This window comes from Lagenorhynchus albirostris, chromosome 6 (genome assembly GCF_949774975.1).
Source record: "Lagenorhynchus albirostris chromosome 6, mLagAlb1.1, whole genome shotgun sequence".
NCBI lineage: Eukaryota > Metazoa > Chordata > Mammalia > Artiodactyla > Delphinidae > Lagenorhynchus > Lagenorhynchus albirostris.
In genome coordinates, this window is record NC_083100.1 from 47,780,965 (window position 1) to 47,804,719 (window position 23,755).

General features: G+C 37.2%; 1 protein-coding gene across 1 annotated transcript in view; it reads right to left on the bottom strand.

Annotated features, from left to right (window-relative positions):
- FSIP2 (fibrous sheath interacting protein 2) overlaps positions 1-23,755 on the bottom strand; it is a 128,633-nt gene that overhangs the window by 33,511 nt on the left and 71,367 nt on the right. Inside the window, 3 exon segments of the mRNA XM_060151394.1 lie at positions 308-2,763; positions 2,812-9,269; positions 11,838-11,874. Coding sequence (XP_060007377.1) covers positions 308-2,763; positions 2,812-9,269; positions 11,838-11,874 — 8,951 coding nt within the window.

Here is a 23,755-nt window from a genome sequence, read left to right on the forward strand (position 1 = left end):
GTTACCTGTACATTTGGTATGATTATAAAGAAATCATGCATGAGAACTTTAATAATCTTTGCTTTAAAAAAGTCACATTTTCCCTCATCTGCAGATACGGAAAATTGAGAGACAGACCTTTTCAGATTCAAACCATATGAATGTTTAATTTTTTTTTTTTTTTTTTTTTAGTATCCTGATATATTAAGAAGTAATTAAATACCCTCCTTCTAAGGCTGTTTTCAGAAAAACAGTAAATGAAGCTTCTTGGACAGGAGATCTTTTAAATATATCTATTTTTTTCTAAATTATGCCCACTCTTACTTACCTCTAGTTTCAAAGTTCTTGAAATATGTGACCACAGATGTGGTGACATGTCTTGCTACCAAATGAATTTCATTTGGACCCAGTTCATGATCAGCAAAAGCAATGACTTCAACTTCCTTCAGAGTCTTTATCTTCAGGTAACTCTTATTTTCCAATTTTTGCATTAAAGAAAAATCTCCCCTGCTGGCTTCAGGTTTTTTGTTTTCTTCTTCAGGTATACAACTGATTCTTTTATCCCACATTCTAAGCAAACTTTTTTCCTCATTCTTTTGACCATATATTACAGACAAAGGGTTTTGCTTTGATATGAAAAATGGTTTCATTGTTTCTGTGCTTTCATTAATGTGTGGATGACTTGGAAAGCCGTAGCTTAACAGCACAGTACTGACAATATTTTCTGCGGCTAAACAAATTTTGAGTGGAGAGACAGTTGTCTGAATTTGGTTTGGCTCAACAACTGGTTTGGAGATCTCATAATGAAACACTCTTGGATTTTCACCTTTTCTCATTTCTGTGAATGACGTGACTTGCTGTGATGCTGTTTCTGTGGATTCATTTGCTTTCTTTAACAGTTTTTGTAAGACACTCCCTTCAGGGAGGGAGCTATTTCCTTTCATAGCTTGATCAAAATAGCCCAAGTCAGATTCCTTTCGGCTAAAGTCTTGTACTTTGTTTCTAGAGCATGATGAATCAGGCCTTTCCATTGGCTCTGAGCTTCTAATTGTGTCTTCTACGGAGGCTCTGGAATATAAGGGTAAATTTGATGAAGACTTATACCTTTTTTTCTTATCTTCCTCTGAATAAAACCCTAAACCTGGTATGCTGCTTTGTGGAGGATGATTCCCGAATCCTACTTCCTTTAACTTTGACATGGGCATTTTCGTATCAGTTGCTAATTCAACCTGATTAACAATGTAGGTATTTTCTACTCCTTGGAACAAACTTTCCTTTGGAAGGTTTTTGATCAGAGACTCATTGAAATGAGTATACTGGTCCATCAGTGTACCAATGATCTCACTTGCTGCAATATTTTCTTTCAATATGCTAATTGAAGATGGTTCTGCTTGGCTTATTTCTTTGTCCAGCTTGCTCTTAATTATACCAAGCATGTCGCTGACAATATTAATGGCATATGTAAGTAACTCTGAATGGAACGAATGAACCTGTAGAAGGGTATTCTGTACATTTTCCTTGGAAATAACAGTACTTGACTTGGATTCATCAGAAAACTTTTTTAGTGGTTGTAATTTTGGCAACATCTTTTTGCTTAGTCTCTGTTGGACAGGAAAAAGGTTTTCTACAGGCATCTTCGCTACTTCAGAAAACTCATATTTAGAGATATGTTTAAACTGTAAGTCTACAAAAGACTCTAACAGGTTTAAAACCCTGTCTACAATTTCTCGAACAATTTGGTTGCTAGAGCCCAAAGGACTTTGGTCTTCGGTTTTAGTGTTATATATTGGTTCATTGCTGAGGATGTCCTTGGTTGGAAAACCACATTTACTTTTAGTAGTAATGTGTTCTTTCCTGCTTGCTGGAGTTTCTTTACCACGTGGGGTGGGCATTTGGGATAAAAAGCACAGCTGTAATTTTTCAAATAGCATTTCAACAATTTCCCTTCCAAACATATTAATTTGTGCTTTGGTGTCTTCAGCTCTTGTAGAAGCTCCCTTAAAACAACTATGAAACCTGTTTTCACAATCTTCAAGATGTGGCAAATTTAAAAGTGAAAGAGAATATTCTAATTCTTTTGCTTTTATTGAAATTTCTGTCAAACCATTTTCAGCTATCATCAAGAGCTTACATTTTTCATTTTCCATGTCATTTGATTCTGCTTGCCATTTGTCAAACATTTTTTTAAATACACCTTCTTTAGGAAAAATCTGTTCTAACTGTGAAGAAACATTTTCCAAGTAAAAACATGCTTGTGGTTTGGCAAGAGACTCTGCACCTATATTCCCCTGTGAAAGTTTGGGATCATCCAGATGACAGAATACGATAGGATTAGCCAAATTTTGGTTATTTGTAGCATATAATCCTTGCAAAACCGTACTAACTATTTTATTTGCTGCCATGATTTGATCGGATGGTAAAGCTTTATCACCTACCATTGCTCTAATTTGCGTCACCTTTTCAAATTCTTTAACAGTTGTTTTCAGGATATTACTTATTATATCCTTGGCATACATTTTTAGTTCTGAAGTAGGCAGCTTTACTTTCAGTAAGTTTTTGGCATCTCCCGTTGATAGGATGTGTGGCAGCCCAATGGCAGTCTTGGACCAGATGTATTTTGGAGTCTTCTCTCCAGGACCTAATTTAGTCTTGCTTTTGGCCTTAGTACGACTAGGTCCTAGGTGTGGTTTTGCTCTAAATTTAGGCAAAGGAGTAACTTTTGATCTTGCTTTTAAACTTGTTTTAAAACCTGGCTTAGGGTTGCCCTTAGGGCTTAGTTTAGAACTGTGTAGCCTTAGAGGTTGCAACTCAACAGAACCACCTTTATGGGACAGGGCCTCTTCTAGATAAAGTGAGGCAAAATTTGTGATCTTATTGAGAACCATTTGGACTAAATCCTTCCCCACTTTTAATGGTGAATATTGTAAAAAAGTTTTTTCCAATAGAGAGACATTTTGACTGCCTGCATAAGGATAAACCTGTGGTAGCATATAGCTAGTGAGATTACTTCCTATTCCTGCTTGTGTAGTTTCTCTGATGCATGATGATTTCTTTGGTAAAATATTTTTGTCAGTTGCTTGTACTTTATTACTTTCATATAACGACGTCACAACTACAGAGTACATTTCCCCCAAAACGCTTTCAATTATGTCACTTGCTACACTGTTAATATGGGATTGAAAGAAGTTTTTTTGTGTTATGTCTAATGTTTTAATTTTAGAGCTAGACATAAAGTGGGGGATTTCATTAAATGAAGGCAAATGGCCTATGATTTCCATTATTCTTTGATACACTTTACTTAAAACTTCTTCCACTGCACTGAATAATGCAGTTCTTGCTTTTTGTTTTGATTCTTCATTTTTTGTAAATATTTCCTCTAGAACAATTCTCTGGCTTTCCCTTTCCAATGCCATTTGGTTTTGTTCTAATGGATACTTTGAAAACAGAGACAGTTTGGTGTGTGTTTCCTGAGCTCTCTGTCCCAGTGATATTTCATTTGATGCAGTTCGTTGTGAAAATAAGTTAGGATTGTCCTTTGAGTAAAAACTGATTTCCTTTACGGATCTTTTATTATATAAAATCTTTAAGATACTGTTGACAATTTCACTCACAGTGGTGATTTCTTGGAATGAAATGTTGTTTGGGTATGGATGCATCTTTTGGATTTTGAGGTCTAAGTCATTTTTAATCAGCTTCAAAATGGCACTGGCAATGATGTCAGCATATTCTTTAAGACTAGCTTGTGATAGATGAATTGTAGATCCAAGTTTTTCTCTGTAACTGGCAAAAGTGAAATCTGTGAGCTCTTCACTGAGAACAGTTTCATTTGATATTTTCAGAATATTCACATTTGATTCCACCTGGCTTGATTCATGAAAGATGCTGTCATCTCGTCTACAGTTTTCCAGTTCTGGGCTCAGAAATGACTTTTCTTTAGGCTGGAAAGCAAGAGTAATTAACAAATCCATTCTTTCTGTGGCAAATGATTCTAACCGATTGAAAATAGTTTTAGTAATGAAGTCAGCACTTTCCTCACATGGGTCAGGAACAGATTTCTTGGGGTCTTCTTTCTCTACTATAGTTATATGAGTATCATTAGCATAAGCTGATTTCAGATTTTTTGAAGATGGAAAATGCCCTGTTTTTCTTTCACTTTTTGACTCCATAAGAAGAGGCTGTTGACACTCTGCTTTTGGAAACATATCACAAAAGGTCAGGGGCAATCCTGTAGAAGTAGGATCCTTTGAATTTATGCTAAGTATGACAGCAGAACTGAGATTATGAAGAACGATATCTACTATATCAGTGGATATCAATATGACATCTGAGTTAGGAACTGAAAAATTTGGAAGAATCTTATTTGCACCCTCAATGAACATTTCAGAATTTGCTCTGGAATGTTTGCCAGCTATGCTACATTTCAAAGTGGGTGTAGCAAATGAGAGATTATTCTGATACAGTATTTTTTCATAAATATCACATAAGATACTTTCAATGGTATCTTGTATTTGAAACTGAAGTACTTTTTGATACTCAGTCTTAATAAACAGCTTTTCAATAATACCTTCTTGCTGATCTGAATTAATGTCTTTGTCAGGATTGTTTTTGTCACATTTTCCTTTAGATGATACAATATCTAACACTGTGTTAACAATTTGACTTGCAATACTCTCAGAAACCACAATGTTATGAGTTAAGAAAGAATTTTCCCTTTCTTTATCTAATTCATGTTTGATTCCTTGTAAAATTTTTCTGGCCACTTCTGTTGCATATGTATTTAATTTATTCAAAGAGACTTGACATAATGAGTTGGTCTTTTCTGACATAATATGATCCACTGAGCAACAGGAAAATTGATCATCAGAATACAAATCTTTGGCTGATAATGCTTTGCTTAATGTACTCTTATCCTGCTGAATAGGTAAAGCCATTGGAACTGTGAAGTTGATCTGGGGACAAAAGAGAGATTGTACTTTGGAAGTAGCAAAAATTTCTAAACTTATTAATATTGCCTGTATAATATCTTCAACTATGTTTACTTTAGCCTGTTTGTCAACATTGAATCTGGACTGAAGAGTATACGGATTCTTGTTCGGCACAGTGATGGAGGGCTTTTCTCCTCCACTGGTGTGTTCATGAAAAGAAACATTTGTTGAAAAGGTGATGGTCTTATACCTGTTTTCACTTGCATTTCTCCCTGTCATAGCAGCTGAATAAAGTTTATCAAACACAGTCCTAACAACATCATCTACCACTATGGTTACATCTGCTTCAGACACCATCATTTTATCTATAAATTGAACAGATGTTTGAGCAACTGTCTCTTCAATATTGTGAGGGATGCCACTTAAATAGGAGTGGGAGAGAGAAATCACATTTAATTGACTGACCAAAGCACTTTGAAAAATTTCATTCAAAATATTTCTTATAATGGGAACAACTGGAGATTTCTGTGGTTCTTTGAGTTTCACTTCAGTTTTGTTTAAGGTTCTTTCTAGAACACATTGTTGAAGAGAATCTGATTTAGTTTCTTCTCTAAGTGATCTTCTCTCTCCAATGAATTCTTTCTCTGTATTTGCAGCATCTTCTAGAAATGAATCTGATTCAACTCCACCAGGAAGAAAATTTCCATAGGTTGGCCTGTATCTGTAAGTTTGAATGCCTCTCTCTTCAGATTCAGTTTCATTAAGCATATCTGAGGATACTGCATCTAAAATTAAACTGACTGTATTCTCAAGCATTTGTTTGTCAGGTGATGGTGTTTCTATACTTGTCCTCAAATCTAATGAGTTCATCTTTAATTCTGTTTGAATAGCTTTCAAAATAGTACTTGATACCTTCTTTGCATGCGTGTATAAAGCAGATTGCAATAGTTCTTCATGTGTGTCCGTGAAAACACTGGGACTTTCACATTCCAAGTCCATCTTACTGATTTTTTTATTTCCATCATTGATAGACGCCTCCAGAGTTTCTAAATTTCCATTGGCAAACTCTTCTAGTTTAGCAAAAACCATATTAAGAATATCTGAAGCCACAGCTTTCAGTTTATTAGAATGAATTTCTTTTTTGCTCCCTGTTTTGGAAGACTTAGGAGCAATAGATTTTTCCTTGCTTTTAGTCTTCTCTTTATTACCCTGCTGAACCATCCTGGAAACTATGCTGGAGATTATGTCAGTGCACTTGGCCATTTCCTCAATAATTGAAGTAAACAATAGGCTGTCAATATCAAGAGACTCTGAGACAGCTTTAAATCCTGAACTTACAGAACTACTATCCATGTCAACACTACATAATTTTGCAAGGATATATTCCAAAATTGTTGTGGAAATGAGCTGAATATTAGACTGCATTTCAGTGGCTGTTTGCTGATTCTCATTTGTCTTCTCTCTGCTTAGCTTACTACAAGATGGCTGACAGTGAGGGTGGGCTCCTATGAGCTTGCATAACATTTCATAGAGTGTTTCCCCAATATCATCTAACACTTGCAATCTGGAATTCTCTTTGAGATCTTTTTCATTAATGACACTGTGGAGAGCACATGGCGTAGCTAAAAATTTGTAAAAAGTGTTTTTATCCTGTCCACTTGGCAAAATGTTCCCTTTATCAACATTATCAGATCCGCATGACGTCATAGGCTTTGGATTTTCTGAAGGGAGTGAAATATTGCTTTGATCTGAATGTCCACTTGATAATATTTCACAAATGCAAGTTAATAATGCAGATGCCATAATGTCATCACTGAGATTTGAGACAAGAGATTCTGATTTATCAGTGTCAGTAAAAAATCCTTTACCTGTAGGGGATTTGGTATGGTCTGTTTCCCTAAGATTTAGGTTTTTCTTATTGAGTTCCAGTTCATTCTGGATAGCATGCAAAACAATGTTTACCACTTTAGTTGTATAAGTACTAAGTTGAGATTGTAATGAAGATTGCTCTGCAAGTGAAGGTTTGAAGCCCATTTGCAATTTTGGACAAACAAATAACTTCAGCCTTTTAAAAACTGCATTAATGATCTTATCAGTAATGTCATCTATAGGCTTAGGTTCACTTTCTTCAGATTTTAACAGGGAAGGCTTTGCAGGATCTACATCGAGTGAAGATAAATATTTCATTTTCTTTTCACTCTCGAACCATATTTTTAATGGCTTTTGATTTGGTGCTTTTTTGACCATGTGGAGAGTGTCAGGACTCTCTAGAGAAGTTTGAAGAACTGATGATGAAATGGAACTTTTGGTGGTATTGGGAATGCAGCTTGCCTTATAAAGTATATTTAATACAGCATCTGTTATTTCTTGAGCCACTGCACTAATTTCTGACACAGAAAACATCTGGTCCATCCATTCTTGATGTGACAGTCCTTGAGGTTTTTCTGAAACAACAACTGAAGCTTCTTTGCCAGTTTTACTGTCTAAATGACCAAGAGGAATAGAAGATACGTCCTTGAGCATTTCCGTTAAAACACTTTTAACTATGTTTTCTGAAGCCTTTTGTATTTGATGCTTTTGATCTTGGCTGAAAAACAAAATGTCTTTATTTAAACAGGGATTTTCCTTTAAAATTTTATTCTTAAAAAATGGTAGCTCAGTCTTTAACCTCCGATCATGAAATGCAGTTTTGCTTCTTGGAGAAGCAGGCTTTGTAGGTTGTTTGCTATTTCTTTTGTATTCAAGACAAGTGTTTCCTTTTGTAAACCAATGCTCAGGAATCTGTTCTTGTGATTTTGCTTTTTCATCTTTAAAAGATGAATCAAGCACATTTTCCACAATTTTGTCTATTTCTTCATTATCATCTTCAGAATAAAGGACCATGCCAGGAACATTAATAGGTGGAAATGGTCTTCCAGACCCAGAACCATTAGATAATCTAGTGCCAGTGAGTCTGTACTTTACTTCAGTGTCAGAAGGACTTCTCAGTCTAGAATGTCTACATTTTTGATTATCTGCTTTTACTGGTTCCTGATGTAACTGAGTAAAGATCTCATCGAGCAGCTTAAGGAGTACTACTGTTTCATCAGATGCAATAAGTCTCTCATTGTTAAGTTCGGTTTGTACATGTCTTAGTATAGTGCTGATTGCTTCCTCTATAAAGCCAACCAAAGAGGACTGGGAAAAAATATTTGACATTAAATTTTGTATTTCCTCTTTAACAATTAAATTAGCTGCATCAAGTTCAGGACATTTCTTTTTGTTGGCTTTTATAAAGCACATATATGTTGGGTCTGCCATATGTTGCTGATAAGAAAGTTTAGCTGCATCTTCAAGATGAGGAAGTTCATATTGCTTGCAAGATGCAAGAGTCATCAACTTTTCTAAAATGGCATGCACCATATCCTCTGCAATATCACACATGGGTTCCACAGTATGAGGCAGTGAATCTATTAAAGGTTTTCCATATGATGGAGTGAGAGATTCTCCACTGGGTGTTAAGCTTGGTTTAATGTTGACTGACAAATCTTCTTGTGAAAATATCTGGATACATTTTTTCTCAACTGCAGACTGTAGCTTCTCAAGTATGTTTTCCACGATCTCTGAAGCTACTGAGCAGATATCAGCATTAGAAACCAAGTCTCCTTTTTCAGGCTCACTTTGGTCAACAAAAACTTCAGCAGTAACAGAAGAAATAGAAGGAATGGCCTGTGTTAAATCAGACATTATTTCTTGAAAAATGCTTTCCAAAATCAATTCAGTTTCCCCTTTTAAGTGACATTTAAAGTTAACAAAAACATTCTTTAAATTCTTCATTTCATTCATAGCTTTTGTTTTTTGATCAGAAAACAATGGACTCTCTAAGCCGTCTGTTTCAGTGGTAGCATCCTTTGATTTTTTTGTGCCCGTTTCAAATGATGCTAGAAGGTGACTATCAGATTTACAACTTCTGAGCTTAGGGTATGTATATATCATGCTTGTTTTATTATATTTGAGTTCAGATGTTATAGATTGTCCTTTAATGTGATGTGTTTTTCCCACAACTGTTCTTTCCACATGGGCAGATGGTGGTTTTAAAGGTGTGGTTGGTCGCCTTACTGATATGTCAACTGCAAATGCACAGGGCTCTCCCTGAAATGTTTTAGTTGTTGCAGATGTGTAGCTTCCATATGTAAACTCTTCACTGCATGTGCTACAAAAACTCGAACTATCTGAAGAGAGGATGGAGTCATCAGATACTGGGTATGCATTATTTTTCAACCTTTCTTCATACTTTGTGATGGCTGGGTATAATATACTGGTCACTGTAGCCACAACCCAGGTCATTATGTTCTGAATTGTGCTATTCAGTTCCCCAGAAGTTACCTGGAAAAGAGGCAAGCAGGAATGAAAAGAAAATCATGTTGACAACTTACTCTATTCTGGGACAGAGGATAACATTTAATTTTTTATGTCAAACAATGCATAGCTTGATACCACCATCGTTATAAAAAGAACACAGTGAAAGAAAACCTATTTGGAATTTCAAATTAATTTCAAGTTGGTTTATTCTGTGCTACAGTAAAATACTTTTTGTATAAGTTTCCAATTGACTCCCATTCCCTCAGAAGCTTTTTCTCCCCCCCCAACCTTTATTGCTAGGATAAATGAATTTCTGGTAAAAAAAAAAAAAAAAGATCACTAACTAGCTATCCAGGCACATTACTGGCAAGTATTTCGGCAAGAAGAAATATGGTGTCTACAACCCAGCAAAATTACTTTAAAATGAACCAGATTATTTCTAACAAAGCATTTCTCAAACAGATGCAGTCAAAACATTTGGGTGCCTTCAGAGGCATCTGTCTAGCTAAGATGTAAGGATGGACAAGAAGCCATCTCTCCTCCCCTTCCCTGCTGCAGGGGTGAGCCTGTGATGTGTATATATGGAAATGACTACAGCTAATTGCTAAGAATCATTTGATAGGCAACAAAAAAGTTCATGCTTTACAGAGATTGAGTGGCTTTGTATCCAACAAAAAAGTATCAGTGGAAACTGTTAAGAAGGCTGAGAAAAGGTGATGCACTGAGGGAACAAATGAATTTAGATTGAAAACAAGGGCAATCTAGAACTGAGTCTCAAAGAGTCAGTCAGGAGGGCTGAGCAAGAATAGGTGTTGGAGAATCCCTCATTTTGAGCTGGAAATAACAACTCAGGGACCAGATTTGAATGACAGTTTCCTTAGTGGTCAGTGGTGCTGTCCTACATTTAAACTGGACCAACAGTAGAAACAAAATCTATCTGTTTCTATATACCTCAAATTATGTACGAAAAAAATATTTTTTTATTCATTTATTTTTGGCTGCATTGGGTCTTCATTGCTGTGTGCGGGCTTTCTCTAGCTGCAGCAAGCGGGGGCTACTCTTCGTTGGGGTACACAGGCTTCTCATTGCAGTGGCTTCTCTTGTTGCAGAGCATGGGCTCTAGGTGCATGGGCTTCAGTAGTTGTGGCGTGTGGGCTCAGTAGTTGTGGCTCTCAGGCTCTAGAGCGCAGGCTTAGTAGTTTAGTTGCTCCATGGCATGGGGGATCTTCCCTGGCCAGGGCTCAAACCTGCGTCCCCTGCATTGGCAGGCAGATTCTCAACCACTGGGCCACCAGGGAAGCCCCTGAAAATATATTTTGGACTCACAAAACATCCTCTTGCCTATAATAAACTAATAGTATGTTTTAAATTGTTATTACTCTTAAAACAAAAAGCAATAAGTACAAGTAATTGGCAGCAAAGCCTGGAAGGCTGGCTTGTAGGCAGGAGGATAAAGAATAGGATTCCTGTAATGGAGCTGTTCACACCCAAAATATTGCCTTAAGTTAGTTAGAATTATTCCCATTTCAGACCAACATTGAAAAATAAGTTAACACCTATGTAGCATACTCTCTCCTAACACATTAAAGACTGTTTACGGGCACCCCAAGGAAAGCTATTTTATTCTGCTCTAATCCCTGAATCTCCTAATACATTTTTGCATTTATTATACAGACAATGGCTAGTGGTCTGAAAAACATATTTTGGGCGATAGCATATATGTCATATAATACTTATATAATCACATCCAAAATCTAATATTTTAAGAACAAAGCAACTGTTCTAATCTACTATGACATATAAACTAAGACATTCAACATATATTATTTTTCTTAGTACCAGAGATAATAAACAGTAGCCCTACATTATTACTCTTAGGCTAGGTATGAGAAAAAGTTTCCAACTTGATATATGAAAAATATTCCTAAAATTTTCTATGTAGTAAAATACGATAAATAGAACCTAGTTTGCAGTTGCTTTCCATTATATTAAACTGAGAAACATTCTCCTGAATCAAAGTTTTCATTTTGCTACATGTTCTATGAATTGAGTCCATGTGAAAAAGTACGTCAGAATATATGTTGTTTTCAAACCTCTCTCTTTCCTAACTGGTCTGACTGGATCCAGAATTAGGCCTTATAAAAATACCCTCTTATCCAAGCCTCAGCTCATAGGTGACCAGGTCCTTTCTATGTGACTGGGTGCTTCCCACCAAACTGGCTAGAGACAAACCCAGGCATCCCAACTCATCAGCCAAGTCTGTGAAGTGATTTTGTTAATGGCTTCCCATGACAGACTGGGTTTATGATTATTTGATGGCTAGGTCCCTTAATGACCCTTCCCTGACTTCTTGCTCATCCCCATGAGACATCTTCCTGAAGAGGCAAAATTATATTTTGATGAGAACTTTAGACTACTGTGAAATCTAAGAATTAACTTAAAGTAAACTTATTAAAGAAGAAAAGGCAAAGAGGGACACTAATATCAATAAATGATTACTCATTGTTTGATTCATAGAGTTTTTTTCCTATTATGACACATACAAGAGTATCATTAATATGCTGCTTTATCAATGAGTTTTATGATACATACTTTTTCTTGCAAGCAGTTTTGTAGGGGATTCTGTTGTCTGTAAAGTCAAGAAAGGTTGATGATTTAGTTATTATTTAGGGTCACGAATTTATGTAGCTTTTTCCAAAACTTCTAATCAGTGAATCAGTTTTTTCTCTTTAAGAGATTTTTAAAAGAAATTCAAAAGAATAAACTTTTTTATTGTCCACCCCCACCACCTATTTCTCTTCCTTCTTTGATTTTGGCCCACATGATTTATTACTCAGAGGAGTAGAATTGTGGCTGCTGCATAAAAAATAAGTCTATTTGAATTTTCCAATTCTGACCCATGTTAACCATTCCTGCTTTGAGGTTCTCTGGGGAAGGCCACAGACTTGGAGGGAGACAGTGAGCTAGTCCTTTCTGTTTGCTAAAAGACACATGAGGTAGCAAGACAATCTGACAAGAGCTTCCGGATAATTCTTACTTACCCTTTCAAATCCCATAGTCCTACCCACACTCTCATCAAACAGTAGTAAGGAATTAAGTGGTGACTATTTAATAACTATGGGTTAAAATCATAAATTTCTAGCCATATTAAATACTAATTTAGATGTAGCCCTTTTCTATGTATGACAATATTCTATCATGTGTTCTAATTAGATTTTTTATCATGATACTAATGAAATAAACAACATAGTTTTCTGAATTTTAAAATTAAAGAACTCAATGAAAAATATAGAATAACGTACAGTTAATGAAACAAGATCTAAGACTTTAGTTCTGATTTATTTTTGTATATTTCAGATATTTATTTTCAAAAATTTCAACATAGGTCCTTTGCTTACCTTCTTCCTGCTTTCTTAAGAGATAATTGATATACCTTTTTTACTTTTTCTAGGCCTGTACTTTACATTATAAAATTAGACACTGAGTTTGTGTTGTGCAGTGATGAGAGCTGGGATCCTGCTCCAATAGCAGTGAGCATCACTGACCTGTGAAGAAGACCACACGCAGAGGAAACAAACTTGGACTGAAATCAGTGATAGCTTACTCATCAACTGTGTTCTCCCAAGATCTCAGAAGAACATGTATACAGTTAAATGGGTTCCCTCAGAAGGGTGGCAAGATGGCCGAGTAGAAGGATTTGAGCTCACCTTCTCTCATGAAAACACCAAAAACACAACTAATGGCTGAAGAACCATCGACAGAAAAGACTGGAACCTATCAAAAAAGATATTCTACATCCAAAGACAAAGAAGAAGCCACAAAAAGATGGTAGAAGGGGTGCTTTCATAATATAATCAAATCCTATACCCACCAGGTTGGCAACCCACAAACTGGAAACTTAATTATATCACAGAGGTTCTCCCACAGGACTGAGAGTTCTGAGTCACACATCAGGTTCCCCAGCCTGGGGGTTTGGCACCAAGAAGAGGAGCCCCCAGAGCATTTGGTTTGAAGGCTAGCAGGTCTTGAGTGCAGGAGCTCCATCGGACTGGGGGAAACAGAGACTCCACTCTTGGAGGGTGCACACAAGGTTTCATGTGCACAGGGACCCAGGGCAAAGCAGTGACTCTGTAGGAACCTGGGCCAGACCTATCTGTGGGTCTTGGAGTGTCTACTGGGGGTCAGCTGTGGCCCACTGGGGGGCAAGAACACTGGTGGCAGAGGCCCCTGGGAAAATTCCTCAGCATGAGCTCTCCCAAAGGTCACCGTTTTGGCACTGAGACCTGGCCCCACCCATTAGCCTGCAGGTTCAAGTGCTGGGATGCCTCAGGCCAGAAAACCAACAGGATGGGAACACAGCCTCACCCATCAACAGACAGGCTGGCTAAAGTCCTCCGGAGCCCCTTGACACAGGCCTGTCCACCAGAGGGACATGACCCAGTTCCACCCAAAGTGGGCAGGTACCAGTCCCTCCTGCCAAGAAGCCTGCATGAGCCCCTGAACCGACTTAACCCACCAGGGGGCAGACACCAGAAGCAAGAACTACAATCCTGCAGCATGCGGAATGGAGACTACAAACATAGACATTCAGGCCAGAAGGGAGTGGTATGATATATGTAAAGTGAAGAAAGGGAAAAATGTACAACCAAGAATACTCAAACCAGCAAGGCTTTCATTCAGATTTGACAGAGAAATCAAAAGCTTTACAGACAAGCAAAAATTAAAAGAATTCAGCACCACCAAACCAGCTTTATGCCAAATGCTGAAGGAGCTTCTCTAGGAGGAAAAGAAAAGGCCACAGCTAAAAACAAGAAAAGTATGAATGGAAAAGCTCACCAGTAAAGGCAAACATAACAATAAAGGTAGGAAATCATCCACACACAAATATGATATCAAAACCATCAATCGTGAGAAGAGGAGAGTATAAATGCATGATATATTGGAAATGCATTTGAAATTGAGACCAGCAACTTAACACAACCTTGCATATATATAGACTTCTTTATCAAAACCTCATGGTAACTGTATCTACAATAGATACATACACAAAAAAGAAAAAGGAATCCAACACTAAAGATAGTCATCAAATCACAAGAGAAGAGAAGAGGAAGAGAAGAAAAAAACCCTACATAAACAAACCCCCCAAAATTAAGAAAATAGCAAGTAGAGGCAAGACAGGACACGTGCCCCTGAGAGGCTGGGGTATGGGGGCAGTTCCCACGCTCAGAGGGGCCCACACATGGAGAGGGGATCAGCAGGGATGGGGAGAGACTTTTGGGGGATCAGAAGGGAACACGGCCAGCATTTTCCCCATTGGCTCCAGACCCTGGGGTCCCAAGCCTAAACCTTCGCCCCCTGGCTGTGCTGAGCCTAGGCCCTGTCCCTCAATCCCATAAGGCCTTTTCCGGCATGCCAGTCCTGAGCCTATGCCCTGTTCCCCTCACCTAATCCCCGACCCCCCATCGAGGTCTTTTCTGGCCCTTTTTTATTTTTGGTTGCTGTTGTGGTTTGGTTTTGCCTTGTTGTTGTTTCATTTATAGTTTTATTTTTTCTAATGTATTTTTTATTCTAATTTTATTTTTTATTCTTTGTTGTTGTTCTCCTTTTTGTTTGTTGCCAATTTTTTTTTTTTTTTGGCTGTGCCACGCAGCTTGCAGGATCTTGGTTTCCCAGGCCAGGGGTCAGACCTTAGCTCCTGTGGTGGGAGCACTGAGTCCAAACCACTGGACTAACAGAGAACCTCAGACCCCAAGGAATATTAATTGCTGTGAGATCTCTGGGAGGTCCTCATCTTGGCACCAAGACCCAGCTCTACCCAACTGCCTGCAAACTCCAGTGCTGGATGCCTCAGGCCAAACAACCAGTAAGAGAAGAACATAACCCCACCCATCAAAAAAAATGAGATGACAAAAAAATATGTTACTGATGAAGGAGCAAGGTAAAAAAACTACAAGACCAAATAAATGAAGAGGAAATAGGCAAGCTACCTGAAAAATATTTCAGAGTAATGACAGTAAAGATGATCCAAAATCTCAGAAATAGAATGGAGGTACGGATCGAGAAAATCCAAAAAATGTTTAACAAGGATGTAGAAGAACTAAAGAAAAAACAAACAATGATGAACAACATAATAACTGAAGTAAAAAATACACTAGAAGGAATCAGTAACAGAAGAACAAATAAGTTAGCTAGAAAATAGAATGGTGGAAATCACTGCTGAGGAGCAGAATAAAGAAAAAAGAATGAGAAGAAATGAGGACAGTCTCAGAAACCTCTAGGACAACATTAAATGCACCAACATTTGAATTATAGGGGTTCCAGAAGAAGAAGAGAAAGAGAAAGGGTCTGAGAAAATATTTGAAGAGATTATAGTCAAAAACTTCCCTAACATGGGAAATAGGCACCCAAGTCCAGGAAGCACAGAGAGTCCCATACAGAATAAATACAAGGAGATACACACCAAGACACATATTAATCAAACTAACAAAAATTAAATTCAAAGAAAAAACATTAAAACCAGCAAGGGAAAAGCAACAAATAACATACAAGGGAATCCCCATAAAGTTATCAGCTGATTTTTCAGCAGAAACTCTGCCAGCCAGAAGGGAGCGGCAGGAAATACTTAAAGTGTTGAAAGGGAAAAACCTACAACCAAGATTACTCTACTCAACAAGGACCTCATTCAGATTCAACAGAGAAATCAAAAACTTTACAGACAAGCAAAAGACAAGAAAATTCAGCACCACCAAAACAGCTTTACAACAAATGCTAAAGGAACTTCTCTAGGCGGGAAACACAAGAGAAGAAAAAGACCTACAGAAACAAACCCAAAACAATTAAGAAAATGGTAATAGGAACATATGTATTGATAATTACCTTGAATGTAAATGGATTAAATGCTCCAACCAAAAGACACAGCCTGGCTGAAATGATAAAAAAACAAGACCCATATCTATGCTGTCTACAAGAGACCCACTTCAGACCTAGGGACACATACAGACTGAAAGTGAGGGGATGGAAAAAGCCATTCCATGCAATTGGAAATCAAAGAAAGCTGGAGGAGCAATACTCATATCAGAAAAAATAGACTTTAAAGACTGTTACAAGAGATAAGGAAGGACACTACATAATGATCAAGTGGTTCAATCCAAGAAGAAGATGTAACAATCAAATATTTATGCACCCAACATAGGAGCACCTCAATACACAAGGCAAATGCTAAGAGCTGTAATAGGGGAAATTGACAGTAACACAATAATAGTGGGGGACTTTGGTTTCCCACTGAAACCAATGGGCAGATCAGCCAGACAGAAAATAAGGAAACACAAGCTTTAAATGACACAACAGACCAGATAGACTTGCTATTTATAGGACATTCCACACAACAGGGACAGAATACACTTTCTTCTCAAGTGCACATGGAACATTCTCCAGGACAGATCACATCTTGGGTCACAAATGAAGCTTTGGAAAATTGAAGAAAATTGAAATGTATCAAGTGTCTTTTCTGAACACAATACTATGAGATTAGAAATCAATTAAAGGAAAAAAACTGTAAAAAATACAAACACATGGAGGCTAAATAGTACACTACTAAACAACCAAGAGATCACTGAAGAAATCAAAGAGGAAAGAAAAAATACATAGAAACAAATGACAATGAAAACACAACAACCCAAAACCTACGGGATGCAGCAAAAGCAGTTCTAAGAAGGAAGTTGACAGCAATTCAATCTCACCTTGAGAAACAAGAACAATCTCAAATAAGCAATCTAACCTTACACCTAAAGCAACTAGAGAATGAAGAACAAAGACAACTGAAAGTCAGTAAAAGGAAAGAGATCATAAAAATCAGAGCAGAAATAAATGAAATAGAAATTAAGATAACAATAGCAAAGATCAAAACTAGAAGTTGGTTCTTTGAGAAGATAAAATTGATAAACCTATAGCCAGACTCATCAAGAAAAAAAGGGAGGACTCAATAAAATTAGGAATGAAAAAGGAGAAATTACAACTTCCACTGCAGAAATACAAAGGATCATAAGAGACTGCTACAGGCAACTATATGCCAATAAAATGGACAACCTGCAAGAAATGGACAAATTCTTAGAAAGGTACAACTTTCCAAGACTGAACCAGGAAGAATTAGAAAATATAAACAGACCAATCACAATTAACAAAATTGAAACTGTGATTTAAAATCTTCCAACAAACAAAATCCAGGACCAGATGGCTTCACAGGCCAATTCTATCAAACATTTAGAGTAGAGCTAACATCAGTTCTTCTCAAACTCTTCCAAAAAATTGCAGAGGGAGGAACACTCCCAAACTCATTCTATGAGGCCACTGTCACCCAAAACCCGAGAAAAATATCACAAAGAAAATTACAGATCAATATTACTGATGAACATAGAATGAAAAAATCCTCAACAGAGTACTAGCAAACAGAATCCAACAGCACATTAAAAGGATCCTACACCATGATCAAGTTGGATTTATCCCAAGGATGCAAGGATTCTTCAAAATATGCAAAACAATCAATGTGATACACCATTTTAACAAATTCAAGAATAAAAACCATATGATCATCTCAATAGATGCAGAAAAAGGTTTTGACAAAATTCAACACCCATTTATGATAAAAACTCTCCATAAAGTGGGCATAGAGGGAAACTACCTCAAAATAATAAAGGTCATATATGACAAAGCCACAGAAAACATCATTCCCAATGGTGAAAAACTGAAGGCATTTCATCTAAGATCAGGAACAAGACAAGGATGTCCACTCTCGCCACTATTATTCAACATAGTTCTGGAAGTCCTACCTGTGGCACTCAGAGAAGAAAAATAATAGGAATTCAAATTGGAAAAGACAATGTAAAAGTGTCACTCTTTATAGGTGACATATTATATATAGAGAATCCTAAAGATGCTACCAGAAAAGATGCTACTACTAGAGCTAATCAATGAATTTGGTAAAGTTGCATGATACAAAATTAATGCACAGAAATCTCTTGTACCTCCTATACACTAACAATGAAAGATCAGAAAGAGAAGCTAAGGAAATAAACCTAAGTAAGGAGGCAAAAAACCTGTACTCAGAAAACTATAAAACACTGATGAAAGGAATCAAAGATGACACAAACAGATGGAGAGATATACCATGTTCCTGGATTGGAAGAATCAATATTGTGGAAATGACTATCATACCCAGGGCAATCTACAGAGTCAGTGCAAGACCTATCAAATTGCCCGTGGCATCTTTCACAGAACTAGAACAAAAACTTTTACAATTTGTATGGAAACACAAAAGACCCGTAATAGGCAAAGCAATCTTGAGAAGGAAATGCAGAGCTGGAGGAATCAGGATGCCTGATTTCAGACTATACTACAAAGTACAGTAATCAAAACAGTATGGTACAGGCACAATAATAGAAATATAGATCAATGGAACAGGATAGACAGCCCAGAGATAAACCCATGCATCTGTGGTCACCTAATCTATGACAAAGGAGGCAGGAACATACAATGGAAGACAGACAGTATCTTCCATAAGTGATGCTGGGAAAACTGGACAGCTACATGTAAAAGAATCAAATTCAAACTCTACCTAACACCATACACAAAAATAAACTGAAAATGGATTAAAGAACTAAATGTAAGGCCGGACACTATAAAACTCTTAGATGAAAACATAGGTAAAACACTGACATAAGTCACAGCAAGATCTTTTTTGACCCACTTCCTAGAGTAATGGAAATAAAAACAAAGATAAACAAATGGGACCAATTAAACCTAAAAGCTTTTTCACAGCAAAGGAAACCATAAACAGGATGAAAAGACAACCCTCAGAATGGGAAATATTCTGAGCAAATATTTACAAATGAAACAACTAACAAAGGATTAATCTCCAAAATATACAAACAGCTCAAGCAGCTCAATATCAAAAAAAAACCAAACAACCAAATCCAAAAATGGGCAGAAGATCTAAATAGACATTTCTCCAAAGAAGACATACAGATGGCCTGGAGGCACATGGAAAGCTGCTCAACAACACAATTATTAGAGAAATGCAAATCAAAACTATAATGAGGTATTACCTCACACCAGCCAGAATGGACATCATCAAAAAATCTACAACAAATGCTGGAGAGGGTGTGAAGAAAAGGGTACCCTCTTGCACTGTTGGTGGGAATGTAAACTGATACAGCCACTATGGAGAACAGTATGGAGGTTCCTTAAAAAACTACAAATAGAACTACCATATGACCCAGCAATCCCACTACTGGGCATAAACCCTGAGAAAACCATAATTCAAAATGAGACATATACCCCAATGTTCATAGCAGCATGATTTACAATAACCAGGACATGGAAACAACCTAAATGTCTATTGCTAGATGAATGGATAAAGAAAATGTAGTACATATATACAATGGTATATTACTCAACAATAGAAAGGAACAAAATTGGGTCATTTGTAGAAATTTGGATGAACCTAGAATGTGTCATACAGAGTGAAGTCAGAAAGAGAAGAACAAATATTGCATATTAATGCATTATGTGGAATTGAGAAAAATGGTACAGATGAAACCTATTTGCAGCGCAGGGACAGAGATGAAGACATAGAGAAAGCAGGTGTGGACATGGCGGGAAGGGGAGGATGGGATGAATTGGGAGATTAGGATTGACATAAATATACTACCATGTGTAAAATAGATAGCTAGTGGGAACCTGCTGTAGAGCACAGGGAGCTCAGCTCAATGCTCTGTGATGACCTAGATAGGTGGGAGGGGTGGTGGGTGGGAGGGAGGTCCAAGAGGGAGTGGATATATGTATACATACAGCTGATTCACTTCACTGTACAGCAGGAACTAGCACACTGTCAAGCAATTATACTCCAATTAAAAAAAAGATTAAATAAATAAATAACCTAGGGGTAGTAGAAAGCATGTAGAAGGTACTCAATTAAGATCTGCTGACCAATGAAGGCTTATTAATGAACAGACTCCAGTGGAACTTTTCTGAAAGAAAACAATGAGTAAATTAGTATCACCCACATTCAGCGCCCTCTGTGTCTTCAGTTCAACAAGCCAAGCCCCAGGGACACAAATATGAACAAGATGTAGTCCCTGATCTTAAGGAGTGTACAGACTTGTGGGGACACAGATGTGTAGGCAACTGTAATATTTACAAAACACATGGGCACGTCTTATCTCATTTACATCATGAGAACCCAAGGTAGCTGGTATAACACGTGACTTTATACTCAATGTTTAGAAGAGAAACTGAGGTTAAGTGACTTGTCCAAGATCACTCCAGTAGTACGTGGAGTTGTAACAAGAACCCAGTTCTGACTCTAAACCAAGGGCTCTTTCTGCTGCACACTAATGTTCCAGCATAACATGCTTATTTCCCAGTGCCAGTGACAATAGAGAAATCCAGCTCATGAAAAGCATTGATATCTAGTGAGTGAGAGGCAGGCATTGATGGCATCAAGGAAGGCAGGCTTTGAAAAGCACCTGTGAATAGTTAAATATTTTTCTTCTCATTAACTATAATTTTTCAAATACCAAAAAGAATTTGAGGTTACTTTTGACAAAGCATGATATCATATATATATTTTTATGTTTAAAAGAATAAAGTAATGAACAGAAATAGAGATGAAATCCCTGTGTCAGAAAATTGAGGGTAAGAATAGGTGGGCATAACTCTTAGCTCTGAGCTTCCTGAGAGACAAAGCAAACTGGGAAGTGACAAGGTTCTTGTATATAAAAGGAGGTGGACTAATTTTAATTTTAGCATATATTATCACCATTTGTCCTCTGATTTCTGAATCACACAGCAAAAATCAGTATTCTTACAGAAAACATTGATTTGAAAGTATAGCGTTTTACCAATAAAAAAAGTGAATTTGTTATATTTGTAAATTCTGTGGGTTGATCAGAAAAAGATTTGGAAATTTGGTAACAACATACTCAATAGCACATGATTGCCAACATTAATGGTTTGGTCTGTTCTGTAAAGGAAAATGGGAGAAATAGCATCCAGTTTAGAAGGATCATGCAGCAGAGTATCAGAAATGTAATGGGGATAGGGGGGTGAGAAAAAGATTGCCCTCTTCATAAATAGTACACATTTCAAGTTCTTAACTGAGTGAACTATAGCCAAAATGCCACATCAAACACAAGATGACATTCACCAGCTATAAGGATATTTCATCATTCATTCGCTCATTCCACAAACAGTTACTGAGTGCCCAGAGTGGGCATTCAAGCCCTGTCCTTAAGGATGAAGACAGAGCAGTGAACAACACAGACAAAAATGCCTGCCTTCGCCAAGCTTTCATGAGGCAAAGCCTAGCATGTAGCACAAATTAAAGATGGATGTGTACTTTGTCTATGAGAGAGCTGGAGTTCCCACAGTCACACTGGCATCCAAATGAGACATCCTAAAAAGGCTACAGCCCTGTGTTACTGCAGACTGTGAAACGCATGCTTGGTTTTTGTCACAGAACTATCTAGAGCATAGGGGCAGCTAGGAAGGGAGGTGCAAACACCGATCCTAACTGCCGTAAAACAGGGCTGAAGAGTGGGTCCCACCTTTGAAGCTCACATCGGATGGAGGGTGGGCCAACCCTCCCGCTGCAGAAGTAGCCAACAAGCACCTCCTTCAGTTTGAGGAAATGGTCCTCTCCTGCTATAAAGATGGCTTTAAGGAGCAGTTGGGGGTGGGGGAGCTACACCAGCCACAGAAGCTGTTAGACAAGGTAAAAAAAAAAAAAAATATATATATATATATATATATTTATATATGGTTTTTTAAGACCCATACATGCATTTATTCAACTAATATTTATTAAATCCTCACTACATATGCAAAAAGCACCATGGTAGGAACTAGGGAAAGAGAGAGGGGAGTGGGTGGAGACATGGTTCCTGCCCTCATGTCTCTTACCTGCTAGAAGGAGAGTCAGACATTGAACAACTAATCAATTAATTAAAAGTAGAACATCTACTAGGAAGAACGATTGGAGTCTATAAGAACTTTAAAAGGGCAAATTAACCGAGTGCGAAAGATAACAGAAACCCTTTACACAATCCCACTCACTTTCTCACTCTCTCCTCTCCCTCTCCTCCATTCCGTCCCCTCCCCCATCCCTCCTCTCTCAGACACACATGCACACACACTTGTGGGCACACAGGTGCATACACAGGCACACATAGCTATGATGTAATCAGGCACCTCTTTGTCTTCCTTTCAAAGAGACAACTTTTGAGCTATAAATACTAAAGATACTATTCATTCTGGCTTTTAGGCCAACAGGCTGCAACCCTGGCAAAATCATGCCAAAATTCCTACTCTGAATTAGGATGCAGTCAGGTCTAGATGAAAAAAGGAATGTTTCAACTGATTACATCTTCAAATATTTCCTAGTTATTTGAGTTTATGGTTGTGCTTGTCCTTCTTGATACTTAATTAGAATGTACAGGCCTCAGATATGAGCTTGCAGGAGACAGTGTTCAAAATGAAAATGACAGCTTTCCATTGGCTTGTGTGCTGTTCTATAGCAGCTCAGTGTCAGGTGTTGAAGTTAAGCTAAACTACATAAAACCAGAAGATGTAAAGGCTAAAGTTGAAAAATTAAAACTTAGAGTCTACATATACTGAACTTTGGCTATTCAGTTATAAAGTCAAATTGGAAAAAAAGCATAATAAAAACAAGGAAGGAACATAATTTTGGACAAAGCATTGAGCTGGGCAGATTTTAAAACTTTTCAATTAAGTTATATAACTACAAAATATTTGTGGTAGATAAAAATGAGAAAATACAGGTATATAGAGAGATAAAAATACAGCCATATTTAATAACCAAAGCACTTTCCATAAAATGACTATATGAAAGTATTTAACCAATTCTTTATTATTGGGCATTTATGCTTTTGCCTAATCTTTATTAACACAAATGTTTCGATGAACACCTTTATATATGCATTTCTGCACATCTCTCATTTTTTTATAATAAATTCTTAGAAGTAGAATTTCTTAGCTGGGCAGTATTCAGATGTTTAAAATCAGAATTAAAGCAATAGCCAACTTCAGAAAACAGAAATCATAAGTAACACAATAACAGTGGGGGACTTTCACACTCCACTTTCATCAATGGACAGTTCATCCAGAGAGAAAATCAATAAGGAAACACAGGCTTTAAATGACACATTAAACCAGACAGACTTAATTGATATTTATAGGACATTCCATCCAAAAGCAGCAGAATACACATTCTTCTTAAGTGCATATGGAACATTCTGCAGGATAGGCAATATGTGGGGCCACAAAGTGAGCCTTGCTAAATTTAAGAAAATTGAAACCATATCAAGCATCTTTTCCAACTATAACTCTATGAGATTAGAAACTGACTACAAGAAAAAAAAATTATAAAAACCACAAGCAAGTAGAGGCTAAAAAATATGTTACTAAAGGACCAAGGGATCACTGAAGAAATCAAA